Here is a 16,470-nt window from a genome sequence, read left to right on the forward strand (position 1 = left end):
TTTTAGGATTTTGCCTCCCATTCCTTCTGTAATGCAAGAATTCATTTCTGCTAACTCGAACTCAATTACCTAGTTGGCTTAAAGGGAAATAGATTTTTAAGGTCTAAAAGATTTCAAGGTCTATTAAAATTGAGTATGCGCAAATGTTAGATGAGTAAAGTAAAAATCATTTCTCTGCTATACAGGAAGGAAGGAAGGAAGGAAGGAAGGAAGGAAGGAAGGAAGGAAGGAAGGAAGGAAGGAAGGAAGGAAGGAAATATGCCCACAAATAAAATGAACATAGAAATTTCTAGAAGGTAGAACCACCAATAAAAAACTGTCCAGGTCTTCACCCCACTGAAGGAGAGGGTCTCAGGTGAGAAGATTGCCCCTAGGAAAGGCCAGGTTTGTAGACAAGTGCCCCAGGCATCACTCCCATGTCAGAGCTGGTCACCGTAGATCAACTGGGCTGTGATCCAGCCCAGACTGGGCAAAACCAATGGCACATCATAGGAGGTTATCCAAGAAGACAAAAAGTGTCTTGAGTATTGGGGGTGACCACCAAAATCAAATTCCCTCTGCTAGTAGCAGCGTCAAACATCTTGGTGGTTAAAGGAAGAAAGTTCTACATGCCACTTTGGATGGAACTTTGCTCTGCAGCTTCCAGCAAAGGTGGGCAAGGAAAAAGCCACCAAGACATCACACAAGCAGGAAGAATGAACTCCTCAAAGCAAAAGTTTGGGCTACACAGCAGAACCCAGAGGTAGAGAAGGAGCCAGCCGGTGGAAAGCGGGTATAGGGAAACAGAAAGAATCTGTGGAGGACTCAGACCCAGAACACAAGGTGAGCACTTGACACCAAATACACGACATACGTGTCATACACAGATGCACACACAATGCACATGCGTGTGCACACACACACGCACATACACACAATCACACAGTGCCGGAGTATGTGGAACTAAATGAACTAAATGAGTGCCAAGTGTGGAAACCATTTATTCCAGAGCAACAAAAGTCGATTTCTTTTTCCTGTGGTTCTTTTAATTAAAAGTTAGCTTACATAAATCCAAGCTCTTGTTTCTCAGCTGCAGGAGGGGCAGGAGGAAGGTTGAACTTTCTTTGAGGACCTGAAAGGGCCCTGCTCATCCCTCTAGCACCTTTCACAGCAGCTTCCCCAGAGACAGACTCTCGAGGGGAGGGGGAGCAGCCAAGGAAGACCCCAAGAGTTATCCACATGGACCATCACCCTTATTCATTTGCCCAAAACTCTCTCCAAGTCATCTGACCATGGTGTGTGTATGTGTACACACAAACATACACATTCACATGCGCATGCACAGAGAGAGAGAGAGAGAGAGAGAGAGAGAGAGAGAGAGAGAGAGAAGTAAATCCCACCAGGACTGGTTAGTGGATCTATATGGAGCATCTACAGGTTCCCTGGAGGACCCGCCCCACCCTCTCCCTGCCCAGGCTCATGTGAATACTGGATCCCTGGGGTGTGAAGAAACTTCGAAGAAGTTTGCCCAGCACAGAAAACCATCTGATCCTCCCCAGCGCATCACCTGTCTTCAGTTCTCCCTCCTGCTGACTCAAAGCAAGTCCCTTGTCCTCTGCTCCTGGACCAGGGACAAACACAGGCATGCCTGTGCTCAGGGCTCGAAAGGTGAACTGGGTGTGGAGAAACAATTTGTCCAAACTCAGAGGTGCCCGCCAGCAGAAAAGTCGAGATTTGCCGGCTGTCGGTTCCAAGTCTTCATGACATGGGCACATCTGGTTCCAGGTGCCTCAGAGACATGCGCACCATCAGATTGTAACAGAGCATGCGCTTGGCCGTGAAGGCTGGGGGCGGGCTGCCTTGGGGTGGGCACGAACTGTCCTTCCACAGCTCCCTCTCCGCCTCCTTTCGGCTTCGGAGGACGGTTGCGGTGACCACGAAGCAGGCACAGGATTTTCCCACTTTTAAGTGACTCCTCCAAGCATCTGTGTTGTTGGGGGTGGGGGAAGGGCAGACCTGGGAGGGTTCAGGGGCTCCTAACTCAGTGCCTAGAGGTAGCTCTCGGGCCATCCTGGGGAATCAAACCAAGCACTTCCACATGCAAAGCATGTGCTCTCTCTAGCTCTTTGAGCCTTCCCGAGCCCCTCAAGAGTTTCTTAGGCACGTGTGCCCCATGTTCTCAGGCCTTCATACTTTGGGGGAGACAGAAGGATCGAGAACAGAGCCCCCCCCTCCGTTAAAGAAGGAACAGGAAAAAGGAACTTCATTTCAGCTCCCTGACCAGACTCTACCCGTGGTGCCTCAGGCCCAGCTCTCCCTCTGCCTTCTGCCCACTCCTCCACACCGCCCCCCCAGCCCGCAGCCTTGTCACTCCCCTCCACTCCTACCCCTGGACCGAGGAAGCGAACTAACAAAGACAAAGGGCAAAGAAGGAACAAAGGTCCTCGTTCCCCAGTCCCTGGACCCAAATCCCTCAAAACAATCCAACGTAAAGCAGAGAGATTAAATTATCACTAAGCTAATTATGGGAATCACACTTAGGCGGGCTGCCGCCGAGAAGCCAGGTCAGCAGGCCAGATGCATTAAAATTAAAGGCAGATGCAAGAAGCACTTAAAAAAAAAGCAACCAGGAGACTCATTACCCCCACTCACATGGAGCGGAGAGCCAGCGCCCAGACGCGCGAGGCCCCGTCCATCCAGACGACGGGCAGCGCATTTGACAGCTAAATAGCTCCACTCTGTCATCATCCCCAGGCCCAGGCGGGCGAGCCAGAGGTAAACTGATTAGCTGGTGTGCTGCTAATTTCCTAGGGAACTCCAGGGAGGGGACCTCCAGCCAAGGGGGCAGAGCCTTGGCTCCTAAGTGTGCACGCCGGGGGGTCCACGGGCATGTAAGTGGACATGTACCAGCATGATGAGGTGTAGGTAGATTTGTGTATATGTGTGTGTGTGTATACCGTGTGTGTGTGTTGGGGGAGGGGGGCTGAGGGGGCAATAAGGAGGTACAGGTTTTTGTAGGCAGGCAGGCATGAGCATATATTTTTCTTCCTGAAAATAAAAGGCGAAGAGCTTAGGAAAGGATGCCTGCAACATGTTAGCAGGAGGGCTACTCACTCCTTAGGAGCTTCCTGCCCTGAGGTCCAGTGGCTGACACCAGCCCACATCTGCTGTCCCATCACAGAGAGATCATTCTGTCCTGGCAACTCTAGGATTCCCCAGGCAGCACCAACACAATGCAGGTTGGAGATGTGTTGACTGTCCCAGAATGAGTGTGAGAGCTAGAACAACAGCAACAACAACAACAACGAAGTTCTCAAACCAACCTGTGGGACTGTTTCCTCCACACTCAGCCTTTTGGAGAGAGAGGAGCAAAGGCTGAGGCAGGGGTGAAGGAGGTATGACAAGGAGGTCCCAGAGCCGGACCAGAGTCAGCACCCAGCACTGGAACCAGAACTTCCAGAAGGGTTGCCTTGCCCAGAAGAACAGCAGTCGGGGGTCAGAGGGCCAGCCAGCATCCAGAGTGAATTATTGATAATGAAAGACCAAAATAGCAGGATTCAGGGGGAAAGTGGGAGCTCTTGGGGGTTAAATTACATTGGGAAAATTAATTTGGACGGTTCTATTTAATTGCAGGTAAGAGGAATGATTTCATGAATTTGGATAATTTAATTATCCCAAGAGACAGCTGCTGAGCACTAGCTAATCTTTGTGTTTAAGTAGAAAAGTGGCCTCTTAAGAAAAATGGAACGAGAAAAAATACAACAGCCAGAGTCTGACTAATGGAAGACTGGACAGTTCTAGTCTCCATCGAAAGAGAGAGAGACACAAGTAGGAAAGGCACTGATGGAGAGATGGCTGGTAGATTCTCTCACCCCACCAGCAATGTGGCTCAGGCTGGGAAGTCTATACCTTGCATGAGATCCTGGATTCCTTCCCCAGTACTTCACCCACCAACACCACCACAAAAACTTCTAACTCTATAGTAGAGGATGCGTCAGTGTTACTGTTACCGGTTCACTCTGACTCTTTAGCTATGACTCTTCTCACTGGACCTGGCCACTTCCCCACCTGCTGCCCATCTGAGGTTCACTGGATCGGCCACCAGCATGGCATCTGGCTCTGTCAATGGTGCAGCTCTTCCATCCCCCAGATCCTGGACAACCATGTCCACTTTGAAGTGTCCCACGGCTCTGCAGATGACATCTAATAGCCTTGTTCTCCCTCTTGGAGAACCTGACAAGCTACCAAGAGTCTATTGCCCACTTGGGAGAGCCTTGCAATCTCCCCATGGCGTATTCATATCCCAAATACAGTAAAAGATATGTACTTGCCAGAGAGCCCGGCAAGCTACTGAGAGTATCCCGCCCACACAGCAGAGCCTGGCAAGCTACCTGTGGCGTATTTGATATGCCAAAAACAGTAATGATAGGTCTCATTCCCCTGACACTGAAAGAGCCTTCAATCATTGGGAAAGATGAGTAAGGAGAGGCTGCTAAAATCTCAGGGCTGGGAGGAATAGAGACGTTACTGGTGCCCACTCGAGTAAATTCGATGAACAATGGGATGACAGTGATACAGTGACAGTAGAGGATAAAAATCCTCCCTTTTTGTCACCAATTTTCTCTACCCTGAAGCAAAAAGAGAGCCTAGATCTTCAGTTTAAACACCTAGCATATGGCTATAACCAAGTCTATATTCTTCTGCTTAATATTGATGTTTGCAATAGCAATCCTTATGGCCAACTGTATTGTTGACAAAATATCTCCTATCCCTCCTTCCCAGGACCCACCAGGCCACTCCAGGAATGGGCAATATCTCCCATACCACTGGTTACATCTAGACCAATAAAATGGGCATGACAGCACATTTGCCCTTTCCGAGCATCAGCTTGAGCTGCCATCAGGGATCCTGCTTGCTCTCTTCTGTTTCCTTCTAGGCACTTCCTGGGCCTGGGGTGTTGGCTGGGGAAAGGGAGTGGAATCTTCAGTCTCTGTTCCAAATAGTAGTATGCAGCCCAGTTGCTGCTAAACCAGGGTGCATGTGACAAGATCACGAGCTGGGAAAGACCAACCACAGGGTGGGGTCATCGGCACATACAGGTACCACAGACTCTAGCAGCCAATCTTTAAACCCTGTTCTCACTACGCCCCTGATATCTTCAGGACGACACTCAGCTGGGCATTTGGAGCAGGTTACCGGGGATGCACTTGCGGGGAAGCTGCAGCTAGCTGAAGGAGCTCTTCCTTTTCATCGTCTTTTGGTTTGGGGGGCCACACCCAGAGGAGTTCAATGCTCACTCCTGGCTCTGCACTCAGGGATTGCTCCTGATGGGCTCAGGGGGCCATATGAGACGCTGGGGGTCAAACCCAGGTCAGTTGCATGCAAGGTAAGTTCCCTACACCCTGTACCATCTCCCCAGCCCAGGAACTCTCCTTTAGACAGGAAAAAGGAAAGTAACATGGTCCTTTCAGAAAAACAAAACAAAACCCTCCACGGTGCTGGGACCTTCTCGATGCCTGCGATTTTTAAGCTCATCAACATGTAAGAGGATAAAAATGCAAATGGATCCAGAGGACATTTGTTGCCAAGACGTGATTTGTTTTTAGAAAAGGAGCCCCTGTGGAGAATAAGTTTCAGAGGTTCCCTCCCAGATCTCAGGTACCTCACCTGAAAGCCCTTTCCCGGGGTGAAGGACCCCAGAGGAGCCAGCAGAGTGTCAGCACTCCCTCCCTGTGGCCTGGAATCTACAGGTCTAGGAGGCATCTGGCATCCCTAGCTCTGTGTCAATGCTTTTCAGTTCAGGCCCGTCTGAGGCTGAAGCTGATTCTGCCTGATTAAACCTCCTGGGATCCCGCCCCGTCCCCTCCACCCCCTGCCAAAGCATCTTTCTGTAAGTGAGAGTCAGTCTAGTTACCTCTTCCGAGTCTGGTGTGTCTGAGGAAAGGCCCAGGAGAACTCTGGTTGTAAATACTGAATGAGATCTTCTAGGTGTGCAAACAGGAAACATTGACAGGGCCGTTTTAATGACAAATAACCTGCCATCGATACACCCATCACGAGCCATCCCTCTAGAGGATTTCTGTTTCTGGAGGAAAAGCATGGAGAAAATTATGCGCACTAGAGGAGGTCAAAGAAAAGAGAACTCCAGGCCCATTAGGGGAGAATGATGCTAAGTTGGCAGAAAGGCCACGTGAAAGAATGCATTGACGTGGAGACCTTCAAGAATGAGCTGAAGGTATCTAACCACCTTCTGCCTCGCCAGCCTCTCTTGCCTACTGCTCTTATCGCTAGGACAATCCCACTTGCTCAGGAGCGAGGGGGTTCCTGGTAGATGCCAGAGTCTAGAGGCATGAACTCCCCATGGGCAAGTGGAGTCCTCATCTGTTTGGGCCTTGGAATCTCCATCTCTCACTCTGTCTCTCTCTGTCTCTGTCTCTCTGACTCTGTCTCTCTCTGTCTCTGTCTCTCTGACTCTGTATCTTTCTGTCTCTGTGTCTCTGTCTGTCTCTGTCTGTCTGTCTGTCTGTCTGTCTCTCTTTCTCTCTCTCCCCTCCACCATCTAAACCTCCTCTAATGACCCCGTGCACCTCCCCTGCCCCCAGTCCTACATGAGGACAGGCCTCGCCCTCCAGCCCCGTGGATGGGGCAGCCCACTTGCCCTCTCCCTGTCCATTTGTAGACTCACTCACATGCCTGTGCCCAAACTCATGGATACAGGACAGGATTCGAGAGGGAAACCTCTTTTGGGCCTGGTCCCCGGACCAACCTCCTGAAAGTTCAGCACAGGTATATAAAGCATGGGTGCATCCAGGGGGCAGAAACAAAGCCCTAGAGTGGGGTGCAGCCTCCACAGAGCCCCCCAGGAACGCCCTTCCTGCCTCCTGGTATTCACTCCTCTTGGAAGTCCCTTCTCTGAGTGCAGGCAGGACCACTGGGTTTCAAAGGAACAGAAGGCAGCCACGGGGATGGAGGCCACCTGTGAAACTTGTTTCAGAAAGACTGTGGCTGTCCTCCTGTCCTCTCACTCTCCCTGCGACCATGGAGTGGCTGGTCGCTGAAGAGGAACCGGCAGGCTGACTGAGGCCCGCAGTGAGGGCTCAGGTCACCCAGGACTGCAAGAATGATCCAGGAAGTCGATCCTCTCTCTCCCAGCCCTCATCCCCCTGTGACTCTGTGTCTCTGGCTGGGAACAGTCCTGATCCAGAGCACCCCACCGAGCTGGCCCACATTCCCCGCCCACAGGCCCTGTCAGTGTGGCTTTCAATCTATTTGGGGAAATCGTGACATAGTCACAGAGACACCTGTCTTCTGAGGGCAGGACAGAAGCAAGGAAAGTGGGGGGGACTGTGGGAGACCCAAGAGGCCCATGAACAGCTCTAGGGAAAAGCTGGTGACACCCCCGAGAGGGAATCCTGGGGCCCCCATCCCTGGGAGTCATCGAGAATTGAGGGATATAGGCAGACCCCAGTGGAAGGGTCACTGGTGGTGGCCCTGAGCTCACCAGCTGTCACGGCCTCCTGTATCAAAGTGACAGAGGCAGCTGCAGTGAGTCCAGGTCATAAACCCTCCCTGGGTTCTGGCTTCCCCCACCCCCCACCCCCCAGCCCCAGAGTCTTCACGGGTGTTGACATAATGATTTCTTCCAGGAGGCCCCTTTCTAGCCAACCGTGTCGGGCAGCAAGGCGCAAGGCTGGGGGGATGAGGGGAGGTGGGGGCGGGGCACTCCTAGCAGGGGACCCACTTCTTCTTCCCTTCTGCCTTCTCCCTCTTCCTCGGCACCCCCTGCCTTTCATCCTCTCCCATCTTTGTTGTCTTGGTTACATGGCCAGACTCCGGATCGTCTGCTAGTTTTCCTGCGAACGCTACATTCTTGTGAAGCACAATATTGTACTTGAGTTGCGTGTGTCAGTAGATAAATTCCTCCGGCACGTGTGGCATTCCAGTATCCACACCCGGAGCTTGCGCTGAGATCTGGAGCTTCCTGCAGCTCTCCCTTTAATGCAAATGCTGTGCCTTTTAATTTATTATCAGAATCCTATACAAATATGTCGATATATGCACACATACGGTTCCCCCAAAGTGGCCTGCATATATCAATAAATCTTTAGTTGGTTAAAGGCATCGAAAACAATCTTAAATCATGTGTACGGGTGACAATCTCATGAGGAACAGACTGACAGAGGACATTTTTCTGGGGGTCTTAGAGTATGTCTGGAGAGGATATGGGAAAATAAATCTATGACCCAACTACTGGCATCAGCTTGCTTTGAGGGGGGCTCTGACTTCACAGGGGACCCTAATCATGCCTTCTCTGGTCAGCTCTGAGTGACCTCTGAGCTCCTTCCAAGGACACACAGGGAGAGCAGGTGAAAATAGGCAAAGTAGTGAGCAGCAAAAAATGCCAAGACAACGGTGTTAAAATGGACACCCTTACATAAAAAGGGATGGTTGGGGCAAGGCTCAGTCTTCTTCAAGAACCAAATGTGCCCGAGACATTATCTGCTGAGTTGCCGTTCAGGCAGCAAGAACCTGGACCAAAAAGGCTTGATGGCCAGCAAAGACTGGACTGGGACAGGAGGCCCAGGCGAAGTGGACGGGCTGGCACAGGTGAAGTCAGCCTGCAGGCCAGATCTGCAGGCTTCAGGGACCAAAGGCAGCAAGATCATCTTTCACTCCACAATAGATTAAGTCAGAGGAAGTTGGACAACACCCCAGTTCCTCTGTGGGGTTCATCTGCCTGCAGCACCTCCAACCTCAGCCTCAGCCTTCCCACGCTTTACTCAACCCACAAGGTACCATCACTGTTGGCTCCATCCTTGCAAGAAGCCAGCAGGTGGGAAATGCAAAAACCACAAGACAAAACAAAATAGATCTGATATTTTGAAGCGGTGTGAAATTGTATCCCTAACACATACAGTTTTGTAAGCCAACAGTACCTCAATTAAAAAAAGAAAAAAAAAAAAAAAAGAAAAGAGAGGGGCTGGAGAGATAGCACAGCGGGTAGGGCGTTTGCCTTGCACGCGGCCGACCCAGGTTCAAATCCCAGCATCCCATATGGTCCCCTGAGCACGGCCAGGGGTAATTCCTGAGTGCAGAGCCAGGAGTAACCCCTGTGCATCGCCAGGTGTGACCCAAAAAGCAAAAAAAAAAAAAAAAAAAAAAAAGAAAAGAGAAAGCGATGTTCTGATGGTCTCTTTTCCTAATGGCAATTGTCCAGCGTTCAGTCTTCCACATTTTTTTCCCCTTTCCCTCTGCGGGTTTCAACTGCATGTAACTCATCAAACATGGAGCAGCGCTCACTGACCCAGTTCTGCACCCACCACGCGCCCCTCACCCCCCTACCCCCACCCCCACCCCCATGCCAGAGGCCAGCACCGCCTCTCAATTTGATGGTGTGATGCCTCCAGCCATCTGGAGAGCTTTCCATGGCATCCAGTGCTCTTTTGTTAAAGTTGATTCACATTTCCATGTGAATCTTAAAAGGAATTCTCAGGCACGGAGAGGCAGAGGAGCGCAAGGTTGGAGCGCTGGCCACAATAGCGGTGCCCTTGGCAACGGCTCCCTCTTGTAACATCAGGGTCATGAAAAAAACGGACAATACCCCCATCTCCTCAAAGCTCCTCTCTTTCCAAATCAAGCCAGTGCACAACAGCCTGGGTCTGCAGCAGCTCCCAGCATGCCCCACCGCCACCCCCTGCAACACCTATGCCAGGAGCCCTGCCCCAGCGCCCAGGACCAAAGGGAAGTGGTCCACCTACAACCAATCCCCAGATTGCTGGTCCCCAGAGGTCCTTAACTTTAGGATGTCACAGAATTTTCTTCCACTTGCCTTGTTTGTCTTCTTTGACATACAACTTTCTTTTTTAAGCCAGCAGGTTTTCAGAAAAATAAACTTTGGTCTGAGTCTGTTGGCTGTTGCCCTGTGACAGACACATGCCCAACACACACACACACACACACACACACACACACACAGAGCATCTGTTTCTGAGAACTTTCTGTAGCACAGTGAATATACCTCCAGGCAGAGCTCTCTCTGCCCTACTCTACCCTGGCTGCCCCCCACCACCATTACCACACCCCCACAGATGCGTCAACCTCAAAACAGGCTGAAGGGAAACAAACGGACAAAACCAGAAAGGTGAAACTGATCTGCTGGAGTTGTGAGTTGGCAGTGCTGGTAGGGCCTGCGTTTCCTCTCTAGAGCCTCTCCAATGACACTTGGTTGGTTGGCGTGCATGTGCGTGCACGGGGCACCTCCAGGAACCTGCTTGCCCACTGACCACAAAGCAGGGGGTGAACAGTCCAGGTGGGCACCCCTGGGAAAGAGGCAGCCACACCAGGGAAGGGACACTCACTCGCGCCTCAAATGGAAATTGATGATGTTTGAGTTCCCGATGAACATTCATCTCTCACTGTTTGGCAGCAGGCATAAAACACCATTCACTTAGTGGCTGGAATGAGAAAGGGGTGGGGGAGAGAGAGAGAGAGAGAGAGAGAGAGAGAGAGAGAGAGAGAGAGAGAGAGAGAGAGACAGAGACAGAGACAGAGAGAGACAGAGACAGAGACACAGAGACACAGAGACACAGAGAGACAGAGACAGAGAAACTGGGGAGACCGAGGAGTGAAGGGGCCCGAGGAAACGGGTAACTTCAGCAAAAATATTTAAGCACGCAGTGATCTTGTCCTTTGGGGAGTGACGCTGACCTCCTTATTCCAATGGGAGGCCAAAGGTTTTCAGATTTATGCAGACACATACTCTAAAGCAAACCAGGAGGGCAGTTGCCTATAGAGTTTCCCTGGTGTTGACTGTTAACCGTCCCGGGTTATTGCTACCTCCCCAGACCCGGCAGATGGCTTTGGGGCAGTCTAGCGGGGTGGGGGGGAAAGGCTGGGGGGAGCCGTATGGAAGGAGGGAAAGTGGGAAATGTACACTAGTGAATAGATCGGGCTTGGGACATGGTATTACCAAAACCCAATCATGGACAGCTCTGTAACTGTTTATCTTGCAATGCTTTCATTTAAAAGACACATGATTGGGGCTGGAGCGATAGCACAGCGGGTAGGGCGTTTGCCTTGCACGCGGCCGATCCGAGTTCGAATCCCAGCATCCCATATGGTCCCCTGAGCACCGCCAGGGATAATTCCTGAGTGCAGAGCCAGGAGTAACCCCTGTGCATCGCCAGGTGTGACCCAAAAAGCAAAATAAATAAATAAATAAATAAAAGACACATGATTTTGGGGGCTGGAGAGATAGCACAGTGGGTAGGGTGTTTGCCTTGCACGCGGCCGACCGGGGTTCGATTCCCAGCATCCCATATGGTCACCCAAGCACCTCCAGGAGTAATTCCTGAGTGCATGAACCAGGAGTAACCCCTGTGCATCGCTGAGTGTGACCCAAAAAGCAAAAAATAAATAAATAAAAAAATAAAAGACACATGATTTTAAAGGCTGCATCGTGGAGATGCCTTATTTCTGGACCTGTCTTTCACATGCTGCAGTCAGGGCTGCCAACCTCAGCCTGAACACGCACACATCATCAGACACAGAAGGTGTCCAAAGTGACACTGTCCTCACCTCCTCTTCCCTTGCCTCATGTGATGTGCACAATCACGACAGGAAATTATGGTCATCACTGCACAGGGCAGGGGTGCTCCTCACATCACATTTTCAATGGAAAGGATACGTCAGGAAGTTTGAGGGGATCTGCAGACCGCCACAGCCTGGGGCCCAGACCCCTGAACCTACGGCTTTCTGCCACCCCTCAAGCCTCCTCCTGCCCACCCTCCCCTCCCCTGCCCCTTGTCACATTGCACGAAACCCTGCAAGCCCTTGATATACAGAGGAGATTATTACAGGGCTCAGCGACGCCAACTCGGTAATTACAACTGCAGTCGAATTTCCATTATCCTCACCCACTGGTTCAGGCGCGCACAAAACTTTCAGCAAAACCCTCCTGCAGGCCCCATGTGTTGGTGGCTGGGCCTCTGCCCAAAGGGTGCACTGGGTCCTGATAACCTCTGGGAAAAGCAAGACAGAGTTATTACAAGGAAAGGGGAGCGGTGCTTGGAGAGCAAGGGAGGAGGGGATGGGGGCAGAGGGGGGCGGTGGGAATGTCTATTGTTTCAGGAAAAAAAATAAATAAAGAGGCCAGTTTGGCTTTTTATTATTTCAAACAACAGACTCCGCGGCCCAGCCTTCCTTTCCCAACTCAGACTGGCCCCCTGGGTCTGCCGGGCTGAGTTGGCCGCGGCCCGGCTCTGAAATGGGCTGTCACTCTGGGCTGCTGGAGCAGAAAGCCGGCCTGCCCCATGGCCCGGCTTTCCCCCCAGAGACCTGTTGGCTCATTCCCTCCCACATGACCCCCCTGCTCTTACTTCGCACGTGTTTATGCTTCATCGGCCCCACCACCACCTGGGAAATTAAATGTCATCTCCCAGGTGGCTGAAACAGAGCTATTCTTCCCACCCCACCCAAGTCCAAGGTGGAAAACGCCAGCCCACCTGGTTTACCAAGCCCCGACACCAAGCAAGGAGTGGTTCTATCACAATCAGGCTGGCTGGCCTTGTGGGGGATGCTTCCAGGCAAGGCTCGGCCCACAACCACTCCCATGTAACGGCTGTCACTGTGTGCTTGGCTTGTCCATTCTTATTCGTGCCCCAAACCCAAACTCATGGAGATAAGCTGCCCTCTGACCTTTCCTGCATTCTGGGAGGGGGGAGAAAATCAGCTTCCTATCCATCACCTGATCAATAGTGGTTATCATCTTTGGTGGTGGTGGGTTGTCTTGGGTTTAAGGTGTACCCATGGCCAGGAAATGTGTTCTTTATAAACCCAAGATAAAATAGCTGCTACATATGCACTAAATCTCAACATCTCTGGCACCATATTCTCACCAGCTTAAACACACACACACACACACACACACACACACACACACACACACACACACACACACACACACACCCTTCCATAGGAACTGCTCAGTCGTGCCAGTAAGTAAATGATTGTCCAGAACCTGATAGTTAATGAGTGGGCGGGGATTTTTCCACCTGCTGGAGCAGCAATTATCTCTTCATCACACCGAGATCAGACTCACTCAAAAAAAAAAATGAGCAAAAGGCCCATAGATGCCTCAACAGTATGATTCCCACTATCCCTGTGAAAAGGGCTGAGGGGACCACATTTGGTATTCAGAAGTCACTCTGCCAACAAAACTAGCTTACCATCAAGATGGAAAGTGGAGCCAATCAAGAAACCAATGGAATTGATCTTGAGGTTGCAGCTCCAACGCTCATGTTTTTCTTTCCTCATATACGGTAGCTTATTGAGCACAGTTTCAACCACTTTAGGCATTGGACTTCCCAAGTTCACAGAAAACTGGAAGCTACAGAAGGAGCAGGAAGGCACTGAGGTTTGCCAGGACTCCCAACCACACCCAGCAGTATTGATCGACAACAAGCACCAGTGGGGGAGCGGGGAGAACTGCAAGACTCACACCCACAATGCCGTGTGGCTTCTTCAGTGTTGTCTATGAAGTTCAACTCCACATACAGAGGGATAATCACAACATGAAGGTCCAGGTTCTAGCTAAAGTTACCTTTGTGTTCAGTGTATTCACATAGAAAAGCAGTCGGCAGTCTTAAAGATCTGTAGATGTTTAAGCTGTTTATACATTCAACACGCATGGCTGTGAACCATGATTTGACATGTGTGATATGTTACCTGCCCCATCCTGGGTGTACCATGATGGCTGATCCACAAACACTCGTATTTTTTTTTTGCTTTTTGGGTCACACCCAGCGATGCACAGGGGTTACTCCTGGGTCTGCATTCAGGAATTACTCCTAGCGTTGCTGGGGTGGCCATATCGATGCCAGGGATCGAACCCGGGTTGGCCATATGCAAGGCAAATGCCCTACCCACTATACTATTGCTCCGGCCCCTACACTTGTATTCTTGATCCTGCCCATACCCACTGCTTTATCCCCAGATGCACACAATGGAAAGAAAGAAATGAGCTTAGGCATAACAAGACAGGATGAGAGAATGGGCACAGACTTCTCAATTTTTGGAGCCCCTTTCTCCTTGACCAACTCAAAAGAATGTCCAGTAATATCACAGAGAGAAAACAGCCATCAGGATTTCAGCTCTGATCACAAAAATCTTCTTTATCAGTCTTAGCCACACAAGATCCAAAGAATTCCAGGGAAAGCCTAAGACATGGAGCAGCTCCACATGGAGTGATCGATATTTCCCTGGGAAAGGCTGAGTGCCAACAGATTACCAGTCAGAATAACACAGGGCCTCCAGTCTTGACGAGTTTTAATCCAATCAATAAGGGTTCCACCTGGGGTTAACTCCAATGCATTGAGATGGGACGCACGAGCAGAGGTGAGCAAAAGAACAGTCCCAGACTGTCAGCGCCCCCATCACTGCTGACTCCCAAGGTCACCCAGCACACCACAGACAAAAATCTCTAACTCTGGGGTGGAGGATGGGAAATCACCAAACCCTATATTTTTCCTGTTTTCTCCCTGAGTGAAGAAATATCTAGCACACAAACAATAGCCAAGTTGATATTTCTGGATTCAATGTAGTTGTTCACAATAGCCATACTTATGGTCAGCCATATTTCTGACAACATATCTTCTATTCCTTCTCCTCATCTTCCCAACCCTGGATACACCAGGCCTCTCCTGGGGCGGTCAGTATCTCCCATACTGGGTTCAGTTCAACAAACACCACATACCACCACCAAACAGCAGTTTAAACTGCCATAAATTCAAGAAGAATGAGAAGGAAATTCATGTCCCCCACTCACTCCATTCTATTCCACATGGAGCCATTTCTGGGATCTCACCCAGGGTTCCCGTGATGGGCACTCAGCCCCATTAACAATTCTAGGAGGTCCTATACTCTCCATCTGTTTCCCCACAATGACGTCCTGATGAATAGATACATCCACCAAAAAATCTAAAGTCAGGAGGAACAGGCATATCCCCACTTCTTCCCCTCCAACCCACACCAAATAAAGTCCTTGCTTGGGGCCATGACCACACTGAATGGCAGAACCTTCCAGGAGACATGGCTAAGTAAGACATATTTCATTGCCCACTCTAGGGAAGAGGTGACTCCACACACTCACCCAGTGTGCATCCCAGAACGACTCTTTGTACAAGAGCAGAGAATGGGCAAGGTCACCAAGGTCAACGTTGGTGACTTCAAATGTACCCTATCTCCTTGGTGTTAAGATGGACCACACGTCCAGCAACCCAGGGGATGACAGAAAAGAATGAGGTTAAAAAATCCATTGAAGTGGAGACCAACAATTTTCACAATAATCAGAAGGATGACTCCTTGCTCTTACCTTCTTCAGTTTGCCACTTTTGGTGCCCACGAAGGCCAGAGAGTGGTTCTTATAGACGTAGGCAATGACTGAGGTCATGCGGTCTCTGTGAATGCCACGTACCATCTCCGACACGCCCAGGGGAGCGTTCATATCCAGGCCACAGAAATTATCATTGATGGTTAAGAGCTGTAAATAACAAAGGGAGAAAATCAGGGGGAGGCATCAAGGCAGTGAACAGGTCTCGAGTCAGGGAACAACGGAGCTAAAATAATTCTTAGAGATGGATCATCTGCTACAAATTGCTCCTTATTTCAAAATTAAAGTTTCCGTTCAAGAGAAACTAGGTATCTCGTCAACAGTCATTGAATTTGGTTGTAGGAACATGTCAAAAAAAATTATATCACAGATCCTAGCATGTCTTCACTAAACCCTAGTGTCTTGGCCTCCTACAACCCCTCCAAGCATCCTTTTCCCAGCCCATCCAAAAGCACTAGACTAACACCATGAGCATGAGTTCCAGACAGCTCTGCTTGGGCATAAGAGAGACATGATCTCCACACTTACTACTGAGAGGACACAGGACTCCAAAGTACTAGAGACCTAAAAACATCACTGAGACATGTACAAATAATTAGGTGGAAAAAGAAGGGTGGAGAGAGAAATGTTTGTGAACTCTTCAAGCCCAAAAGTGCTTCATTATGCCCATCTCAGGCTCCCTGTTTCTTTCAAAGCACCCCAAAGAGAGGCTTCCTGGCCCTGCCATGCCTACACCAGCACTTTCTAATGGATGTCCTACAGACCCCAAGCTAACCAAGTTGCTTTTCCATAAAAGAATTCCTCAGGCAAATAAGTTGGGAGAAACACAGTACATTCTAACCTAACTCTAGTACAGATCTAATAATGATTAGTAACAACAAAAATCTAAAAGGTCTTTTTAGGGAAAAATATGTAGGGTTGGGGGAATGGCTTAATGGTAAAGCACATACCTTGCATGCATGAGACAGGAGGAGGAAGAAGAGGAGAAGGAAGATGAAGAAAAATAAGAATACAAAGAAGAGGAAGAGGAGGGAAAGATAAAGACAAAGATGAATATGATGAAGATGATGACAAAGAAGGAGGAGGAGAAGGAGGAGGAGGAA

The 16,470-nt window shown here is 50.0% G+C and overlaps 1 protein-coding gene across 1 annotated transcript in view; it reads right to left on the reverse strand.

Moving 5' to 3' along the window:
* The window catches only part of PLXNA4 (plexin A4), a 437,848-nt gene that overhangs the window by 332,453 nt on the left and 88,925 nt on the right, over positions 1 to 16,470 (reverse strand). The window contains exon 3 of the mRNA XM_055136802.1: positions 15,350 to 15,517. Within this exon, the coding sequence (XP_054992777.1) occupies positions 15,350 to 15,517 (168 nt within the window). The remainder of the gene's footprint in view (positions 1 to 15,349; positions 15,518 to 16,470) is intronic.

The sequence above is a fragment of the Sorex araneus genome, chromosome 1 (assembly GCF_027595985.1).
Source record: "Sorex araneus isolate mSorAra2 chromosome 1, mSorAra2.pri, whole genome shotgun sequence".
NCBI lineage: Eukaryota > Metazoa > Chordata > Mammalia > Eulipotyphla > Soricidae > Sorex > Sorex araneus.